We start from the raw sequence: 21,843 nt of genomic DNA, 5'->3' as shown, positions 1-21,843 counted from the left end.
TGCATAGTTGATCGCTCTATTGCTGACAACATGTGTTATTCTAAGTTGCTTTGGATAAAAGCGTCTGCCAAATTACATAATGTAATGTAATGTAATGTAACGGATGCTTTTATTTGTGAAGTAACTTTAGGAAGTGAAACGTGTTTTGCTTGCTAGCTTGATTAGCGGTGCAATTAGCTACTTCGCTCACTGAAACAAGTCGAGACAAGAACATTTTTGTGGAGTAATTGGGGGAAAGTAGCAATATTTTTGGACATGACTGATCTGCAGCAGCTCACAAGCTGTTAGAATGTCTGACAGTGACGTTCAGGTCCAGACCACACAGAATGTAATGAGGAACCAGACCAACACGTGGGCCTACTTGTCACAGAGATAGTCACAGGTCTCCTCCATCACTCTGGCTATGCCGAGTCCATCCACCTCCGTCATGGAGAATGCCTTGATGCCCAGGAGCTTCAGGATGTAACTGGAGAAGAACACACACCAGACAGTTCCAATCAACCAAGAGCTGCCGTTCAGAAGATGTCACATATCCATTTGAGAATAATCTTGCTGCATAAGATTAATCAGTAAATCAAAAACATAAATCCAAATATCGCATAACATACTATGCCAAAGTGTTTTTGCATTTCATCATATTCATCAAAGCTACGAAATAAATGATTTCAAATATCATCATTGGACAGAATATTTATTATTATTTACTTGTCATAGTCTTGGTTTAAAGGAATGCAAAAAAAAGTTTTAGTAAGTAAGTCGTTTATTTTTTGGTGTTATGCACCAAAAGGTGCCTAGCCCACATGGGCTTACAAGACACTATATCATACATACAGGAGCAATAGCATGAAGAAAAGAACAGAATTACATCTCCATACATGTCAAACAATATCAAATGACTATGAGCAAGCTCAACTGCGCATTCTCAGAAAGGCTGGCTTGAGTGACATTACTGATGATATCAATTTAGGTGGTCATCATCATCATCAACAAATATATCAACCACCCACAGTTTGAGGGCATTTTGTGCTATGGGGCAATACAAATCTTACTTATTGCTGAAGAGCCTGCATCTGCACTGTTGGAATCAGAAACCTCTCTACTGTCTCTCCTGTAGGCTATAGCCTACCACAGATGTAGGGTAAGCATGCAGATCCAGGATCTGTCCCTTGATCTGGTTTGGCTTAACCAGATCATTGCCATCCAGCATGATTCTAGTTAAGTCATACCACGAAAGTAGTTCCTCAACTCGTTAAGTGGATCCAGGCTTTTATAATCAAGTTGAGAGCGCGTGCACATGAAAATGCCTTAAAAGCACCAGACACCCCTATTTCCTCATTCATTCAAAGCGCAAATCGTGAAGCTTTACTATGTATGTCAGAATCCAAATCCGCGTTGGATATTATTAGTCTGTTCCCGAATGACTGTCTAAAGTTACTACTTTTATTCACATCAGTAATTTCTTTGAAGAGCGGTTTCTGCCTCCACATAGGCTATCTACAGCAGCTCAATTCACCCTCTCAATAAACTCAATAAAACCTGCATGTCTTTTTTGCGAGTGGAAGTAATGTGCAATCTATTTCAGTCTAAATTTCCAAAGTCCGTAGGTGTATTTAGACCATTTATAGGCTCAATAAATAATAATGATCTCATGATGTGTCTCAAATCGCCATTTGAGGCAAATTGGAAGAAATTCCGTCAAGGCGCTCATGAGATGTTGCATTACAGAGCTTGGAAATTGGGTGTGTGAGGTCACAGTGACCTTGAACTTTGACCTTTGATAACCAAAATGGAATCAGTTCATCCTTGCGTCCAAGTCGATGTTTGAGCCAAATCAGAAGAAATTCCATCAAGCCATTCTTGAGATATCGCGTTAAGGAACTTGGGAATGGCGTTCGTGAGGTCACAGTGACCTTGAACTTTGACCACCAAAATGTAATCAGTTCATCCTTGAGCCCAAGTTAATGTTGAGGCAAATTTAATGAAGTTCCATCAAGGCATTCCTGAGATATTGCGTTAACAAGCTTGAAAATGGCGTTCGAGAGGTCACAGTGACCTTGGCCTTTGACTTTTGATCACCAAAATCTAATCACTTCATCCTTGAGTCTAAGTCGATGTTTGAGGCAAATTTGATGAAATTCCGTCAAGGCGTTCCTCAGATATTGCATTAACGAACATCGGACGGACGTACGTACGGACGTACGTACGTACGGACAACCCGGATCCATAATGCCTCCGGCCTGGCTATCGCCGGCGGAGGCATAAAAAGGCTGCTGAACTGAATGAACACGGTACGTGCGGGCATGGATTTAATTTATAAAAAAATATATACTATTTTGTGGTCACATATTATTGGCAGCAAAAAGCAACACAGTTGCAGCTGCAAAATGCAGGAGTAGCCTAGATATGAATCATCTGTGTGCAGGCGATCCCATATTAAATTGCTTAGATGTAGTAGGGCCTACTACATCTAAGCAATTTAATATGTACTAATATGTACTAAGTAGGCTATTCTAGCATGTATGACCATGTCCAACCCAACGTCAGCCTCATCTCCATTGCGCACACGGCACCGTGCGCTTTGAAGACATTTATGTAACCTTTTTACGCCGGTTTAGTGATATTTCTCTACTCACCATTCAGCTGCAATCGATCGGCGGGGTCAAACATATCTAGCCTACTTGGGAGCACAAAAATGAATATATAAAAACATATTCCAAAGTGGTAAGTAGGGCTTAATTTAAATGTGGCCGGCAACAACTGCAAGGCTTCAGTCCTCGATTAATTCAACAGGAGCCATGTTTTTTTTCCTTTTTCCTTTTTTCTTTGAATGCAATGTATTTTTCATATGGGGAGCATATGAATGGGGACTCGCTGTTTCCAGAGAGCTGATTGGTAAGAAGGTGGGTCTTTCATGCGTTTTGATCTTATCCTCTGAACTTAACCTGCTACAAAGCAGGTTAGCCGTAGAGCATAAGTTGCTATGGTGATCTATATCGGTAAGAAGTTAACTAGCGTTGTGGTACGGCAAACCTGGTTAAACCTGAAGTTACCTCGCTAAGCCACTAATCTTGTTTTGTGGTACAGGCATCTGTTCTCTACCATCAACAACAACAACAAATACAACTTTCAGTTGAAACAAATGCAGAAACGTACTGTTCCCCTGGATCCACGTCTCTCAAGCCGATGTAGACGATATCTTTGGCTGCTAGGCAAGGCTTGACCCAGGAGAAGTTTGGCAAGGCAGGAATCTGAAGGCACAGATATTCACAGATAGTCAGTGACATAAGGTCCGCTTTCCCAAAACCATCCTAACATTATAGTCTTTGATAAAAAAATATATATACATATAATCTTTGTTCTGTTATCTAAAAGCATCCTAACATTATTTATATAATTATATAAATGTAATTTTTGTTGTGTTATCTAATATCTATTAAATCCAGAACAAATATCTTAATGCAGACACATTTGATTTACCACACTTTGAATGCTTTGTTCTCTGATGGAAGTTTGTTCATTTCTAAACAGAAAGTTCTAAACATAGTGAAATCTGGTGACAGATCGCTCTCTGTCCAAATATTATTAGATTAGAACAGTGGTTCCCAATTTTTTTTTTTAATAGATACATGTATCAGTTTTTACACATAGATGTACACAGTAACCCTCAAGAGTATTGAGACCGATTTTCGGAAATATTGCGATATTCGGGAAATATCACGATTTTGAAAATCTATGTTCAGAGGCTAGCAGGCTCAGTTCTAAAGCCAGAGTGAAGTTTCTGACTGACTGAAGATACTGTACTGGTATCATATGAAACTAGAAGACCTAAGGCGGTATCAACTATGTCATGCTATCTTGTCAGGAAGGTAGCTAAATAATGCTGCAAATTTCGGCTAAATGTTGGGGTCTTGTTTTTCACAGCCTGTGTGTGTGTGTGTGTGTGTGTGTGTGTGTGTGTGTGTGTGTGTGTCTTTTGAACCAGTAGCCTTATGTTGTTATTTAGCCTTTCTGATGCCATTGCATGTTAAATCAGAAAATTGTATTTAATGGGGGGAAATAGTTGGTATCCACAGTGGAAGTGCTCCCTGGGAAATTTGGTTTGGTACATAGTTAGCCTGGTAAACCAGCCGGTCACGTGAACTCACATTTCATTTCGTTCTTCGTTCCCGTCTGGCCTGAAGCCTTCACCCTGTGTTTTGCAGTGGGCAGAGGTTGGGCGGGTGTACTTGCCTTGACAGACAACTCCTTCAGCCAATCAGCGTTGGATCCAGTCAAACCCAAATCCACTCAGGAGAACGTCAAAAACATATTTTCCGCCGAGAAACTCTGCGGTTGCGGCGATACTTGTTTAATTATTATTGAGTCTATTTCTGCAATAACTGCACTTTATGGGGACAGGCAAGGAGGCGGCCATTATTGTTTTGTTAGTGCAGTGCTGGTGTTCCTGATTGGTCAACTTGCACTGTCAATCACAGTGCAATTGGCTCTTCCACTTTGCCGTTTCTGCTTAAAGCCCTCCCAGGGCTTGAGGCCAGACGGTCCCGCAGAACTAAATGAAATGTGAGTGCACGTGACCAGCTGGTTTACCAGGCTAGTACATAGTGGTACTTGGTCTGAAAAGTGTGGGAACCCCTGTATAATCCGGGCTTTGTGTGATATGAGAGTAGCGTTACCTTGGCATGCAGCTCGTTGAGCAGGTGGGACACAGGCTGTCAGTGTGATATGAGGCTAGCGTGTAGCTCGTGGAGCAGGTAGGACACGCAGTGTGATATGAGGCTAGCAGGACACGGGCTGTCAGTGTGATATGAGGCTAGCATGACCTCGGCATGCAGCTCATGGAGCAGGTAGGACAGGTCAGTGTGATATGAGGCTAGCGTAACCTTGGTGTGCAGCTCGTGGAGCATGTGGGGCACGGGCTTTGAGTGTGATATGAGGCTAGCTTGACCTTGGCGTGCAGCTCGTGGAGCACCTCTGTTGATCCTGTATTTCTTAGCATAGTCAGCCTACAGCGGCAGCTGTAAGCGGCAGCCTCTGGGCACAAAGACAAAGGGAGTCTATCTGCGGGAGTCCATCGAGGGTAGGCCAGATAATAGGGCTTTGTGTTACTTCTCTTTTACTAACTACCTACTCTTCTACCTATGTGTCTTTCCCCCATCCACGTTATAACATCAGCCCATAGACGGCGTAGATATGGCAGCTTCAGATGTAGTAACCCATGTAATTTTTCCTACCCAAAGTGCACAATCCCTTTACTATTACTGCAGGACTCTGGAACTGTCAGTCAGCTGTTAAGAAAACTGAGACCATTTCAGCTCATGCTCTATCTCAATCCCTCCACTTTCTAGCTCTCACAGAGACCTAGATCATATCTGAGAATACTGCTACTCCAGTTGCACTCTCTGTGGCTTACTCTTTCTCCCAAACCCCCAGAGCCTCTGGGCGTGGGGGTGGCACTGGTCTCCTCATTTCACCAAAATGGACCTACACGGTTACTCCTCTCTCTCATCTCTCTATATCCTCTTTTGAGTCCCATGCAGTTGCTGTTTCCCTACCTGTCAAACTCAACATTGTGGTGATCTACCGCCCGCTTGGTCCGCTTGGCAACTTCCTTGATGAGATGGATGCCCTCCTCTCCATCTTTCCTGAGGATGGCACTCCACGCATTCTTCTGGGTGACTTCAACATCCAGGCGGTAGCCCTGCAATCCCCCCTCTTCCTTAACTTCTTCTCATCCTTCGATCTCTCCCTCTCTCTATCTCCACCCACTCATAAGGCAGGGAACCTGCTTGACCTGGTCTTCACCCAATCCTGCTGCACTTCCAACCTCACTGTCACTCCTCTCCCTGTATCTGATCATCACGTTATAAACTCCACCACTATATAATCTCCCTCCCAGCTCCCACTCATACTATCACCACCCGACGCAGCCTAAAAACTCTCTCACCGACAGCCCTCTCCTCGGCTGTCCTGTCCCTGCTCCCTTCAGCTGAGCAGTTCTCTCTCCTATCCACTCAGGAGGCTTCCACTACTCTTTTATCCTCTCTCTCCTCTGCTCTTGACTCTCTCTGCCCTCTCACCTCGAAACTTCCTCGATCCTCTCCCCCTGCTCCTTGGTTGTCTGAATCTCTGCGAACTCATCTAACAGAGCTTCGGGCAGCTGAGAGGAAATGGAGAAAAACACAGAACCCTAGGGATCTCTCTGCTTACCACCTTATCCACTCTAACTTTACATCTGCTGTCTCAACAGCAAAAACCTCCTTCTTCATTTCTGAAATGCAGTCCTCTGCCTCCAACCCCAGCAAACTATTTTCCACCTTTTCCTCTCTCCTCAACCTTCCCTCACCTCCCCCACCATCCTCCCTCTCTGCTGATGATTTTGTAACCTTCTTTGCTAAGAAGGTAGATGACATCAGCTCTTCCTTCCCCCCTCCAGTCAATAGCTGCAATACTCCCGACTCCAACTCTCTGACCCCTGCTACTGGGCTCATCTCCTTCTCTCCCCTCTCCCCCAAAGAGGTCCTTGAGCTTGTCAGGTCTAACCGTGCCACCTCCTGCCCCCTTGATCCTATCCCTTCCTCTCTTCTATAAGCCATCTCCCCTGATATATCTCCCTTCCTCACTACCCTTATCAACTCCTCTCTGTCCTCTAGTCTTGTGCCAGCTCCTCTAAAGACTGCTAGAGTCAAGCCACTCCTTAAGAAACCCTCCCTTGACCCTACTGCCATCCAGAACTACCGTCCTGTCTCTCTTCTCTCATTAATTTCCAAAACCCTTGAACGGGCTGCTTCTGAACAACTTTCTCTCTATCTCTCCCAGAATGACCTACTGGATCCTCTACAATCAGGCTTCAAGGCTTCTCACTCTACTGAGACAGCTCTCCTTTCAGTCACCGAGGCCTTACACACTGCTAAGGCTTCATCCCTCTCCTCTGTCCTTGTCCTCCTTGACTTGTCTGCAGCTTTTGATACAGTGAATCACCAGATTATTCTCTCTACTCTCTCTGATCTAGGCATCTCAGGATCTGCACTCTCCTGGTTTGCCTCCTATCTCTCTAACCGCTCATACCAGGTTATATGGCGAGGAACCCTATCCAGATCCTGTACTCTTAGCACAGGTGTGCCCCAGGGCTCAGTCCTGGGCCCCTTGCTATTCCTTCTCTATATCAGATCTCTTGGCCATGTGATCTCATCGCATGGCTTCTCTTATCACTGCTATGCTGACGACACTCAGCTCTACCTCTCTTCCCCCCCCTCAGACACCCAAATCGAGGCACGTATCGCTGCATGCTTCAAAGACATTGGTGCTTGGATGTCTGCCCACCACCTCAAGCTCAATCTTGGTAAGACAGAGCTACTCTTCCTCCCCGGGAAAGACTGTCCCCTCACCGACCTTTCCATCTCCATTGACAACACTACTGTGTTTCCCTCTCAAACAGCTAAGGACCTTGGAGTGATCCTTGACAATCAGCTGTCCAACTCAGCCTACATCACAGCAACTGCCCGCTCCTGTAGGTTTTCCCTGTACAACATCCGCAAAATCCGTTTCTCACAAGGGAAGCAACACAACTCCTGGTCCATGCATTTGTCATCTCTCGCCTGGACTACTGCAATCTTCTTCTGGCTGGGCTACCTGCTGCAGCCATCCATCCGCTTCAGCTCATTCAGAACACTGCAGCCCGTCTGGTATTCAACCAACCCAAATTCTCTCATGTCACTCCCCTCTTCCGGGACCTTCACTGGCTTCCCATCTCAGCACGCATTAAATTCAAAACACTGGTTCTGGCCTACAGGGCAGTACACCAGACAGCCCCTCTGTACCTACAATCTATGGTCAGGCTCCAAATATCTCACCGTTCCCTCTGCTCCTCCACCAGCGCAGGACGCTTCGCCCCTCCTCCACTACTGGGGCTCAAAAGTCGCTCATCCCGTTCGCGACTCTTCTCGTCCCTGGCACCTCAATGGTGGAACGAGCTTCCACCTTCGGCCGAATCACTGCCGATCTTTCGGAAAAGACTAAAGACACACCTTTTCAGGCTCCATCTGGGCCCCTCTTGAACTAACTTTTTTCTCTCTCTCTTAAAAAAAAAGAAAAAAAGAAAAAAAAAGCTAAACTTTTACCACTATTCCTTCAGAAGTTGTAGTTGTCATAGACTGTGTTGCATAGTTGATTGCTCTATTGCTGACAAAAATGTGTTATTGTAAGTCACTTTGGATAAAAGTGTCTGCCAAATGACATAATGTAATGTAATGTGGAGCAGGTAGGACACGGGCTGTCAGTATGATATGAGGCTAGCATGACCTTGGCATGCAGCTCATGGAGCAGGTAGGACATGGGCTGTCAGTGCGATATGAGGCTAGCGTGCAGCTCGTGGAGCAGGTAGGACACGGGCTGTTAGTGTGATATGAGGCTAGCGTGCAGCTCGTGGAGCAGGTGGGACAGGGGCTTTGAGTGTGATATGAGGCTAGCATGACCTTGGCGTGCAGCTCGTGGAGCAGGTAGGACACGGGCTGTCAGTGTGATATGAGGCTAGCGTGCAGCTCATGGAGCAGGTAGGACACGGGCTGTCAGTGTGATATGAGGCTAGCGTGCAGCTCATGGAGCAGGTAGGACACGGGCTGTCAGTGTGCTATGAGGCTAGCGTGCAGCTCGTGGAGCAGGTAGGACACGGGCCATCAGTGTGATATGAGGCTAGCATGACCTTGGCGTGCAGCTCGTGGAGCAGGTAGGACATGGGCTGTCCGTGCAGGTTTCCTGTGGACGAGGTAAATGCCGTGTTGATGTCAGCGTGAGCGTCCACCCAGACCACGGCCAGCTGCTGCTGCAGCGCCGCCGCGTGACCCAGCACCGAGCCAATCGCCAGGCTGGAGAGAGAGAGACAGAGAGAGAGAGACAGAGGGAGAGAGAGAGAGACAGAGGGAGAGAGAAACAGAGGGAGAGACAGAGGGAGAGAGCAAGATGGAGAGCAAGATTGAGAGTGAGATAGACAGAGAGAGAGAGAGACAGAGGGAGAGAGACAGAGAGAGAGAGACAGAGGGAGAGCGAAACAGAGGGAGAGACAGAGGGAGAGAGAGAGCAAGATGGAGAGTGACTGTGAAAACACACCGCAAGCGTCTGTTAACAGATCTGTCAGTCCACACCGAATTGCGCGCAGCTCCGCGGACGCTCAGGGCGCGCAAGATAGCCTAGATTTCTATTTTTGTGCGCGGACCTCTGCGCCCGTGAGCGACTCTGTCAAGCTGAACAGATCAGATCAGGGCAGGCAGGAACTCGGAAATCGGACATTCGTCAAATAAAACCAATTTAAAAGTAAAATAATGTTTATTTACGTTGTTGATTGCCCCTTTGGAAGTGTGAAAAGAGAGAAAGAGCAGTTGGAGAGGGGGAGTTGCTTCTAGGGGCTCGTTGCCTGCGGAGCAACAAGTAGAGAGCTAGGACTCGCCTTCTCTCTACAACAGCACGCACTGGGAAAACAGGAGAACAGACTTAAATATGATGCAATTGCATTTTATAACGCCGAAGGTAGCCACATTAACAGTTATCCCAAACATATTACTTTATATATTTATGTCGTTATTTACTACCCATGATAACGAAGACAGTAGATCTGGGGCAAAATATATAGCGGACGAGCAGAGCGCGCAAGTGTGCTGCGCTCTCTGTGTGGACACAGAGAGCGCCTTCTGCGCGGAGGTGCGCTGCACGGCGCATGCGCGCAAGTTCTGCGTATTGGTGTGTCCCCAGCGTGAGAGAGAGAGACGGAGAGAGAGCAAAAGGGAGAGAGAGACAGAGAGACAGGGAGAGAGAGAGAGAGATTGAGAGAGAGCAAGAGGGAGAGAGAGACAGAGAGCAATAGGGAGAGAGGCAGAGAGAGACAGATGGAGTGGGAGGGAGAAAGCCAAAGAGCCAGACAGACTGAGAGAGACACCTCAAGACAACACACTCTTGACTTACAGATGACCAATTCAACTTTGCTTGAGGCCCAAGTCAATCTCAAGTCTTAAAGGCTCAAGTCTCACCTCTAACATTGACACAGTAGAACAGCAAGTCAAGTCTACTGACATAAAATAATATGGACAAACCATCCACTATTTTTTGGGCTCAGGTTTTGCTGAAAAGTGTTGTCTGTCGCCATCTGAGCGGGCTCCTACTCTGAACCCGTGCCGCGTGCGAGGCCGGCGTCTGGGAGCACGCAACACACACACACACACACACACACACACACACACACACACACACACACACACACACACACACACACACACACACATTTCCCATTCCCTCCCCACCCCATCACTCTCTCACATTCCCCCAGCTCTCCTCCCTTCTCCTGCTCTCTCCTCTGCTCTCTCCTATATTTCTATATTTTCTATATTTCTCTATCAATTGTTCAAAGTGTTAGCTTTATTCTGTAATTTGCTACTGTTGTGTCAGCTAGAATTAGCTAGACATATTCTCTGTGAAGCCCTCTGAGACATGCTTGTGAATTAGGGCTATATGAGTAAACTTGACTTGACTTGACGCACACATACCCACCTGTGGTCGCCTCCCAGCATCACAGCAGTGTGTCCATCTCTCTTCACGGCGCTCACCGCCTCGGCCAGTCTCTGGTTGGCTCCGCCCACCGCTCGCACCCGCTTAGCCCTGCCCACTGGCTCGTCAGCCACCGGCTCCTCAAACTCCAAGTTCCCATAATCCTTCACTGCACAGCCTGTCCACACATACATACACACACACACACACACACACACAGCTCGTAAATCACTGAATACACCGGTGCAATCCTGAAATGTGTGTGATTATGTCAGTGGTTCAAAGACTCTTATCCCTGAAATATCTTATCTGGCACTGGGGACAACTGTTGCCAAAAAATTAATTCTGAAAGAATGGAAGTCCCCCTCTTCACCTTCATTCCAACTGTGGTTGACGGACATGATCTCTGTTATAAGGATGGAGAAGCTCAGATCGTTGAGAACCAACTCACTTAAAAAGTTTCTAACTATTTGGGACCCATTTCTATCCTACCTCGACGAGGTTGGGCTTGCCCGGCTGGTTGCCCGGCTGGGTCCTGTTGGGCGCCTTGCATGGGACCCCATGCACGACATCTCTTACAAGTACATAAGCACCCTATATGGATGGGAGCACCCCATTATAATGAATGTTGATATTATATGTATGTTTCTCTTTCTTTTCCTATCCTGTCTCTGAGCTTGTTTTGTTCATATATTGTTAAAATTGAAAATATAATATTTAAAAAAAAATGTATGTGAATCATTCCCGTCAAGCTTGCATGATTTACGAATTATCTTGAATTGAAAGTGAATGAACGGAATGGAGAAGTTACTGTATTTGGAAGTCAACAGGAAAGAGAAAAGAGGATGTGGAAAAAAGCAAGACAGTGGAGCAGATACTGATTAAGCAGATTTGACAGACATTGGTTCCCAAACTGTGGTCCATGGACCACTGTGGTCCGGTCCGCGGGACTCTGCCTAGTGGTCCGCCAAAGAATTTAATTTTTTTTTAAATATATTTTGTTTGTTTTTTGTTTTTTTTACATAGGCTACAACAGTTTTCACATAGACATTAACCATGAGCAGTTGCCGGATTGGGCCGAATCTCGGTAATATCGTGACATTTGGGAAACATCACCATTTTGAACATTTACTTTCAGAGGCTGCAGCAGGCTCAGTTTTAAAGCCAGACCAACCATGTCATGCTAGCTTGTCAGGAAGGTAGCTAAATAACACTCGATTTTGGCGAGGGAAAATATTTTTTTCAAAGGGGTCCTCTTTTTCACAGCCTAATGTTGGCAGGTGTGTGTGTGTGTGTGTGTGTGTGTGTGTGTGTGTGTGTGTGTGTGTGTGTGTGTGTGTCCGTGTGTGTCCATTTTGAACCAGCTAGTAGCCTTATATTGTTATTTAGCCTTTCTGCTGCTATTGCATGGTTAAATCAGCTAATTTTATTTTAGGGGGGGGGGTATACGCAGTGGAAGTGGTCCCTGGGACATTTGGCTTGGTATGTAGTGGTGCTTGTTCGGAAAAGTTTGGGAACCCCTGGCCTATGGGGAGATATACTTGAATAGATAGCTTCAGCTAGCAATGAACTTTTTGTTTTTTTGTTTTTGTTAGCTAGCTAAGCTAACAGCTAAGCTATGAATGCTATCAAAGCAGGGCACACAAGTAGCACCAGTCACAAGCCAAATGCTGGTCAAATATACTGGAACGCACAAAAGGTGTGGACCAAAGCAACTCAGCAGGCAACTATAATAACAAAGCAATTACTTCTTATTCAATTTATTTATCTTTAGACTCTAAGCAGCTCATTTTTTCGCTTGGTCAAATATACTGTAAATATGCAATTGGCTGATACAGTAGATTTGCTTCACTCACCACCAGCCAAAAACCAACAAACAATGTAATCTATTGAGTGGCTGGTAACATTTGAATTAGGGGTGTGCCACCTTAGGCACCTCACGATTCGATTCGATTACGATTAAGGGTGCTACGATTCGATTATTAAACGATTATTACGATTATTACGATTATTACGATTAATCACGATTTTCGATGCATCTTTTTCACCAAACAGGATTTTTTTTAAGCAAGGTATATTTGTCAGTATCCATTAATTAAAGTAAACAAACAAATGTACCTCCATTATCTTCAGTTGCGACTGAAGTCCACGCATCACATGTTACAGCCACCCTGCATGCTTTCTTCAGTGATTCCAGTTTCCAGTACTTCGGTTTTGGTCTCGTTTTACAGTTAAGGAACTGCTTTCCGGGCGAAATACCGTATTTTTTGCAAATAAAGCAAAAAAAAAATTGCAAAAAAAAAATTGCAAAAAAAAAAAAGCAATTTTTTGCAAATCGATAATCGAACATTGTGAATCGATTTTAATCGTCACGTGACTCATCGCGATGCATCTAAAAAACGATTAATTAATTTGGCCGGTGGACAAAAAGGTTAATTTTGTACCATGTATGAAAGTCATGAATAGGCTAATGAAATAATGTCCTAGGAACTTTAGGAATTCTAATTATTATGTAATGTCTTTTTTGTTGGTGTCAGGTTATTTATAAAATAATGGCGATGAATGCTGGTTGGAGGGGCCCCCGGGGAATCTTTGCCTAGGGCCCCAACAGACTCTAGAATAGCCACTGGTCTCCCTCTCCTCTCTCTTCCTCTCATCTCTCTCCCTCAGTCTCTCCCTCTCTCTCTCCCCCTCCTCTCCCTCAGTCTCTCTGTGGGTGTGTCACTGATGACATCAGTGATGTCACAATGCCTATGTATGGCATCACTGTAGAAATCATCAGCGATGGTATGACATCATTGATGACATCACCGATGACATAGGTAATTAGGGCAATCACGTAATAAAAATAATCTGGCCCCCTCAGGTCACCTGCACGCGTGCTCTTTACACCCCCTCAAAGTTTTAGCCCAATCGCACATAAAGTGGCATAGCTGTGGCCGGCACAAACATTTAAACAGCGTCCACATTGAAACTAGCCTGGCTACAGACCTTCGAAGCCACATCCACTCCACGGTTGTGGATTTTGCTCTTCTTGTTCTGGCATCGCCATGTGCAAACAATATTTTTCCGGTTGAAAATCCAATCACGGGCGCTGATTGGCTAATGCTGTTGTCATGCACAACAGAAACACTACTACTAACACTACTACTCCTAATGTTAAGCAGCCAAAGTCGTCCGACTTTGTATGTTTGGTTTTAACGATTACCAAGGTACTGCAGCGTACGATAAGACATTCTTGGGGACTGCGGACAACTGTTGCCAAAAAATTGTTGCTAGCTACGGTGGAGAAGCTGGCTAGTATTTGCTAGCTATGTTAGCTTGAGCTTGTGACTAGTAGGTGGGCCAGAGGGGTTGTATGGAACATGTCTCCTAGCAAAGGCTATACAGACAAAAGATAATTAGGACTTGGAGAAGTCAGCAAGTAAGTTGGACCATTGTTACAAGTTCTGAAAATGTGTGCCTTCGTTAGGATTCCAGCTAAATGGCATCGGTTGTTCATATTGTCTATGAAAGGCAGCTGTGCTCGGCTAACGTTAGCATTAGCGAGCACTAACATTAGTGCTTTACAACCGCCATACAACCGCCGCTGGAATGAGATACATATTTTCAGATCTTACCACTTCAGTCCTACATCCTCGCTCACTCCCAAGTCAGTGTTAGCCAGGGAGCCCAGAGAGATTCTGTTCCAGCAGGCAGAGCAAGACTGCTGCGGCTGCCCTAGTGCCCTGCCGGCCGGTTGCCGTAGGCACCTTGGTCTCTAGTGATGCAATCTCAGACTATAAGAGGAAATGAGTTGACGAGTTGACGATGCAGTCTGAATATCAGGCTACATTGAAACAGAGTCCACATTGAAACAGAGTCCACATTGCCAAATGTATATATAGATAGATGATCTAGCCCTGGAGATCAACATGTTTGGTTTAGGGCTACAATTTGACAATGTCGTTTTAGGAATGTTTACTTTATGCGGATGATATAATCCTGGCAGAGTCTGGAGACACCTTGCAGAAGATGTTGGGCTCTATCTTCCCAAAAGCGCTAATTTAGCGTTTGCGCTCGTTTAACGCCGTGCGCAATGCAAATTGGGGGCGGACACAAGCGCATGCCTGTGATAACTGTACTGGGCATTGGCTGCCACAAGCCAAAGCAGGCGTTTCAGCACTAAAATGTGGTGATAGATGGCATTATGCTATCGTCAGAAGCGCACAATTACTTTGCGCTGAGAGCTTTGAAAAGGACCTCTTACGCGCAAATACCTCTCTGTGCTGGGTGCGCTGCACGGAGATTACCGTTGCGCTCCCAGCGCAGAGAGGTATTTGCACAGTGGAAAGTGGAATTTGTTTTGGATATAATAATAATATAATATAATAATAACTTTATTTATAGAGCACACAGACCGAAATCACAAAGTGCTTTACAAAGCAAAAGAAAATACAGAGAATACAAATTAGAATCGAGAATAAAAATAGAGGTCACTGAACTAGTGTTCAGGACAGTAAACAATACTGCAAATATCCTACACAATACAAATGGACCACGTTGTTAAAGATACATCTTTCAATAAAACATCAACAATCAACAATCAACAATCAATTGATGCAGGGCAAGATCTGCATCAATCTTTGAAAGCCTCTCTAAACAGGTGAGTCTTTAGGAGGCGTTTAAAGGACTCCACAGAACCAGCCGATCTAAGGGGCGGAGGCAGGCTGTTCCACAGTTTAGGGGCCATGGCCTCAAAGGCTCGGTCGCCACGGGTCTTGAGGCGTGTCCGAGGAACCTGAAGCAGGTTTAGATCATTGGATCTGAGGGAACGAGCAGAAGTAAGGGGGTGAAGTAGGTCCGAGATGTAAACAGGTGCCTGAGAGTGTAGTGCTTTGTAGGTGAGGGTGATGATTTTGAACTGGAATCTATAGGCAACAGGTAACCAGTGAAGTGACTTGAGTACCGGGGTGATGTGACAACTCCTGTTTGACCTGGTGAGCAAGCGCGCGGCAGCATTTTGAATGGCCTGCACGCGGCGTAGAGCGGATTTACTGAGCAGTGGGAAAAGAGCATTGCAGTAATCTAATCGTGACGATATAAAGGCGTGAATCAGCATTTCCATCTCAGGAAGAGAGAGTGTGGATCGAAGTTTGCCAATATTTTGTAGGTGGAAAAAACATTTTTTAGAGAGCTGTTTTATATGGACGTCTAGTGAGAGTGGTCAAAAAAGACCCCTAGGTTACGTAGGCTAGGGCGGACGGCAGAGGAGAGAGGGCCAATCCTATTTTTTATCGTGGATGTGACACTATCCGGAGCGATAATGAGCACCTCGGTCTTGTCCTTATTTAGCTGCAGGAAATTTTCAGCCAACCATGCATTGATCGCACTAATACAGTCTAGAAGTCTGGAAATCTGACCTATCTCGTTTGGTTTGAAAGAGAAGCGGAGCTGGATATCATCAGCATACAAATGATATGAGATATCAAAACTGTGGATTAGTCTCCCCAGTGGAAGCATATACGTTCCAAATAGGACAGGCCCCAGGATCGATCCCTGTGGGACCCCACAGAACAGGGGAGCGGAAGAGGAAACAAAATAATTTATCTGTACACTAAAGCTGCGGCCTGATAAAAAAGACCTAAACCAATCTAATCTATATGTCATTACACACAGCCTTGCCACGCCAAGACATCAAATGATGCTGCTAAAATTGGGTATTAGCAGATAATTCAGTGAGGCAATCAACTATAACTCACTGAGAAACTTGTATCACATTGCACATTTGAGAAAACTTGTTGGACAATGGACATAGGCTATTTACCTTCATAAGCCGGAGGTTCGTTGGCACCACAGGCGAACTGTCAATAAGCTCTCTCTGTCCTCGCACGAGTGAGTACACTCTATTATGCACTTTGCTGGATCCTGAACAAATATGAACAAATATAAACTTCCGTTTATCGTCTACCTCCTGGATGACTTCCTCACGGTAACACCACCGTCGGCACCCCCATCACATGACCTCTCCACCCTCAAGTCTGCCTTTCTGCAGCTCGGGGTTCCAATGTCCCCGGAGAAGACCGAGGGGCCCTGCATGTCCCTCGAGTTTCTCTGCATCACCTTGGATTCCGTCACCTTCCAGGCCTCCCTCCCGACCGAGAAGCTCCACCGCATTTCATTCTAGATCTCGAACCATCTCCTCGCCCGCTGGTGCACCAAGCGCCAGCTACTTTCACTGCTTGGGCACCTGAATTACGCCATCCACATGATCCCCCAGGGCTGCTCCTTCATTTCCCACTTGTTGTCCCTGTCCGCCGCCGTTCCGTCCCTGCACTGTCACATCACCCTGGACGACAGCTGCAGGACTGAGCTGACTCTGTGGCATGACTTTCTTTCCTCCTGGAATGGAATCCACTTATTCTATGAGGACTCCATCACCCACCCAGAAGACATCCAACTGTTCACTGATGCTGCCCCCTCCATCGGCTTTGGCAGGTACCATGGTGGTTTGCCTCCGCTTGGCCGCCGGAGATTTCCCTTCTCAATCCATCTTCTGCACTCTTCGAGCTTTACCGATCATCGTTGCAGCTATCCTTTGATTGAGAGATTGAGATTAACTTTATTGTCACTTCATGGTACAAGTATCACGAGCGAAATTCTGCTTGGTTCGCTCTCAGAGTCGGAGAGCAAAACCGGGTCGCCATTGAACAGCGCCAGCAATTTGGATTGGACAAAGCATATAAATGAAATAACTCAGAATTCACATTATTACTAATTAGAAAAGTAATAGAGGCACACTTCAATATTATACAATACAGATACATTTGTTGTAAATGTACAGGGTTACCAGCAAAGACAACCCACACCACGACACCAGGGAGGCTGCCATTACGGCGCCGGTTTGGTTCGTCATGGGAGGGAAGGGGGGTGGGGGGGGGGGTTGCAAAGCGGGGGGAAGTTGCTGGAGGCGGGGGGGGGGGGGGGGGGTTGGAGACAAGAGCTCAGTTGCAGACGAAATATCAGGAGAGCTGCGTCCTTGGCAGTACGAGAGTCCAGATTAGAGATGTTTTGGTTGCCTGGAATTCCTTTCAGGTCACACAGACCAGAAAGTCAACAGCAGGTGTCAAGTCTCTGATTCTCAACTTAGTTAATTTCTCTTATTGCAGATCGGTGGAATTTCCATGATATATCCAGATATAATCCATTTTTCACAGTTCAAATTCACTGACCGCCCATCTCAATTTTCATGACGCCACAGCCTAGGGTCAATCGCTGTTGTCTTCCCGTATCCCGCGGTGAAAGATCCGTCTGGGCAGAGGGTGGGGGTTCCCCGGACCCCGCAAAGTTTAGTTGATTTGCGTTGAGAGACCAGCTTAGTAAATCCAATAAATCCATATTTGTCATTTCGAGTAGACGAATGCAAGTTTGCTCTGGGTGTTATTGGCTCCAGGTAGCAGAAGCAGAGGGATGAGGGGGAGAGGGGAAGGGAGTAGGAGTAGGGAGACGAGTAGAAAATGCGACCGCCTCCGTTGGTAGCTTGTCCATGTAGGAGTGCCCATGTTTGGGGGCACGAGTGGTCCACCAAAGTAATCCTCCTCCACACAGACAACCGGACCACTGTTGATATCATCAACAAAGGTCGCTCACAATCACTCCACATCATGAAACTCATCCGCAGGCTCACCTTGGTCTCAGCAAAACACCAGTTCGTCATCCGAGCCGCCCACATTCCCGGGTACCAGAATTCGATAGCTGACTCCCTCTCTCGTTTCTCCTTCCAGAAATTCAGAACCTTGGCACCAGACTCTGACCAGCATCCAACTCCGGTCCCACCGTTTTCAGCAACCATCTTCCACTGAACCTTCAGGTCCTCCACCTTGTCGCCACCAAACATCACATCTTAAACTGCCTGGCCCCAAAAACCCTATCAGCTTACTACTCCGGATGGTGCTCTTTCAAAGCCTTCCACATCACGCACCACCTTCCATTCCCTTCGGTCGACATCATCTCTGTAACCAGCTACATCATCTACGCTCACTCAGTCCTCAGGATTAGAACATCCACCATCCAAGTCTACCTCTGCGGTATCAAATTTTTTGTTAAACTGCTCACCGGCGCTCTGGCCCCCTCTATTTCTCACCCCCATGTAACTAGTTAAAGGCCTTCACAAGGATGAACCTCGGCTTCCACCGAAACGCCTTCCCCACCGAAACGACCTACCTCCTCACCCGGTGCGTCCAAACCAGGGTATTCAACCCCCATCATCAACTCCACCCTGGAATCCATGTTCCTCCTGGGTTTCTTCGGCTTCTTATCTTGCTCAGAATTCACAACCAATTCTTCGACCTATGACCCCTCATGGCACACCAGTCTCTCTGACATCTCCATCCACACCCCAGACACCTTCCAATTCAACCTCAAACTAAGCAAAACTGACCAATCCGGACTGTCTCATCCCATTTTCCTTTTCCGTCTAAAATCATTTCTGAGCCCCTACAAGCCCATTCTAAACTACGTCAACAGGAGACTAGCACAACACTCCTCTCCCCAAGATCCTCTCTTCACCACAGAATCGGGCAAAGTGACTACACGCTTCTGGTTCCACCATCACCTCTGCCAAGTCATCCTCAGATCAAGAATTTCTCCAGATTTGCACTCCGGCCATTCATTCCGCATTGGCGCGGTGACGACCGCTTCCACTCAAGGTCTCCCGGACTGCACCGTCCAAATCCTAGGCCGCTCGTCTTCCAAAGCCTATCGCAGCTACATCCGCGACAACCTCAACGACATCCGAAGAGCCCATTCACTTTTATGTTGAAGCACTCTTGGGCTGATGGAGCCAGGACTCCATCAGCCAAACACGCTACCCCCACCCTGAGTTTCAACCCACGGGTTCCTGTCACTGTCACTGTCACACTTACAATAAATCATATTTTCGTTCAAACTATGGTGTGGTCTGTGTTAGTGAAATGGAGTTAGTGTGATAACTGAAGTTCAGGAACACAAGAGCACACCATGTAATCACCTACGCCTCACTACTTTATTCACCTGCACTCTATCCAATCACCTCACTGATGCTGTGTTCTATCAACTTAATCACCTGTAGCATATATAAACACAACCATTCCATCTTTCCCCCGTTTGTCTGAGTCGTCACGACTCTCCCCCCCCAACCCTAAGTTTCTTCCTCCGTTAAGGGCAGCACACGTGGAGTCTGCATGTTCTCCCTGTGCCTGCGTGGGTTTTCCCCATGGTACTCCAGTTTTCTCCCACAACATCAACAGACATGCTAATTACGGGCAGCACACGCAGACTTTGCATGTTCTCCCCGTGCCTGCGTGGGTTTTCTCCGGGCACTCCGGTTTCCTCCCACAAACAGCTAAAGACATGCTAGTTAGGGCTGCACAATCCTGCATCTCTATCTTCTGCTCACAGGAACCACGGTGGCTGATGGAGCTAGGACTCCATCCGTGAAGCCGAGCTGCGCTCAAGAACCGAGCTTCACCCAAAGACGCTACCCCCACCCTGAGTCTCAACCCCCGGGTTCCTGTCACTGCCGTATACATATATAGACACATATATAGACAGAAGATATTTAACATGGCTAAAAGGGTCAACCCAACTTTTCTCTAAGAAAACTAGGACTGATACAGAGAAACATGACTGCAACAATAACACCATCACCTCAGCAGCAGCCGGCGGCAGCAGCAACATTGTTCTCAGTTCGGACGACGAAGATGAGGGGGGAAGCGCGGCGGTGGACGACCGGTGAGTGACAACCACGCAGGCTGCGCCTGTCTGTCACACCCCCGGGCAGCCGGGTCCGAGCCCAACGTCAGGGACCATGCCTCGGTCCGGAGAAGGCACGTGAACATGTGACTTCTGGGCCGTATCAGTGGTTGAGAAACACTATCATGCAGATAGAATAGGCTAAGGAGACAATTATTTTTTCATCATTGTAAAGCCACAGCATACTGAAGAGGATATTAATGTGATGTGTGTAGTTCTTCATATATACTAGCCTCTTCATTTTGCTCTCAGAGTGCCCCAGATTAATGCATTTTATTTTAAAATTTACCAAATTTCTTTATCCGGAAAGCCCCCAATCGGAGTAACAATTTTGACTTTGGGGTTGTGCAACCTCTGTTTGAAAGGTCTAGAATCACCTATGGCTGCAGCCTATACCAGTCGACATGCAGGGCTAGTAAAACAGCCTAGAGCCTACATGTCGACACAGAGGGCTTTTAAAGGTGCACCAAAAGCAATGAACCCAGGTGGTTCTTGACACTTCTCTAACTCTTAGTGGAAGTAACTGGCAGTAAAACAGCAACAGATTGTGACAGGTAATGTTAATATGTCAGTTTACTATAATATCAACTTGATTAGCTACTGTAGCTTGTGTGTGTGTGTGTGTGGGGGACACCTCGGCATTCCGAAATGTCGGCACTCCGAAATACCGGCATTCCGACAAAATTGAGATCTGTCTCGCCATTGAGAAAGAACCCTCCCCCAGACCCTAACCCTAAACCTAACCTCTCCCACCCCCCACGCCTAAGCCTAACCTCCCCCAGAACCTAACCTCTCTGCGAAACATTTTTTGGAGATAAAAAGGGCCGCCTCTCCGAAAGCATAGAAGTCAATGATCGGAATGCCGACACTTCGGAATGGCGAGCTGACCCCGTGTGTGTGTGTGTGTGTGTGTGTGTGTGTGTGTGTGTGTGTGTGTGTGTGTGTGTGTGTGTGTGTGTGTGTGTGTGTGTGTGTGCTTGCATGCACACAATGGGAGAGAGGTGGGCAGTAGGAAGGAGAGGGTGAAACATGTAAAAATAAAAATTTAAATAGGCTAAAAAGAAGTACATGTTGCTGTGGATGTGAATTTGTAATTGATTAAATGCATTCCATATAATTATTTCAATGCAGGTTTGTGTGTTCTTTGGATTTATTGATAGTTTACTAATTAAGATCGATGTCATGGCAACTCATGTATATTCATGAGTTTGGGTCCCCAGGAAACATTAAAATTATGTTTTGGGTCGAAAGCTGAAAAAGTTTGGGAATCAACCCCTGCCCCAAACAATTTATTTTATGTGCATAATAAACTGAACCTTGCAAGGCAGCTTTATTCGTGCGAGATCATGAGATGAGATCACACTTGTGAAAACAAAACCATGTGTCAGGTTAGATTAAACGTAACCTTAACTGAATGTAGACAGTCCATTAACCATAGTTTGTAAGTTTCCTTAATTTGAGCAGGTATACTTGACAATCAACTTGTAAATTGCATCGTTTGTTGAAAATGTGTTAATTAAAAGTACCTAGCAGATAGTCTGT

General features: G+C 46.1%; 1 protein-coding gene across 2 annotated transcripts in view; it reads right to left on the bottom strand.

The window, feature by feature from the left end:
* LOC310800831 (arginase-1-like) overlaps positions 1-21,843 on the bottom strand; it is a 37,447-nt gene that overhangs the window by 10,018 nt on the left and 5,586 nt on the right. Inside the window, exons 3-6 of one of the 2 annotated variants that reach the window (XM_083664736.1) lie at positions 10,534-10,708; positions 8,699-8,861; positions 3,154-3,248; positions 362-466 (exon numbers count right to left, since the gene is read on the bottom strand). In XM_083664736.1, the coding sequence (XP_083520862.1) occupies positions 362-466; positions 3,154-3,248; positions 8,699-8,861; positions 10,534-10,708 (538 nt within the window). The remainder of the gene's footprint in view (positions 1-361; positions 467-3,153; positions 3,249-8,698; positions 8,862-10,533; positions 10,709-21,843) is intronic. The other variant, XM_083664737.1, reaches the window with a different exon arrangement.

Source organism: Poromitra crassiceps (genome assembly GCF_964638095.1).
Source record: "Poromitra crassiceps genome assembly, contig: HAP1_SCAFFOLD_92, whole genome shotgun sequence".
In the NCBI taxonomy this organism is placed as follows: Eukaryota; Metazoa; Chordata; class Actinopteri; order Beryciformes; family Melamphaidae; genus Poromitra; species Poromitra crassiceps.
Note: the sequence above shows the minus strand (reverse complement) of the source record. Positions and strands in the feature narration are given on the sequence as shown.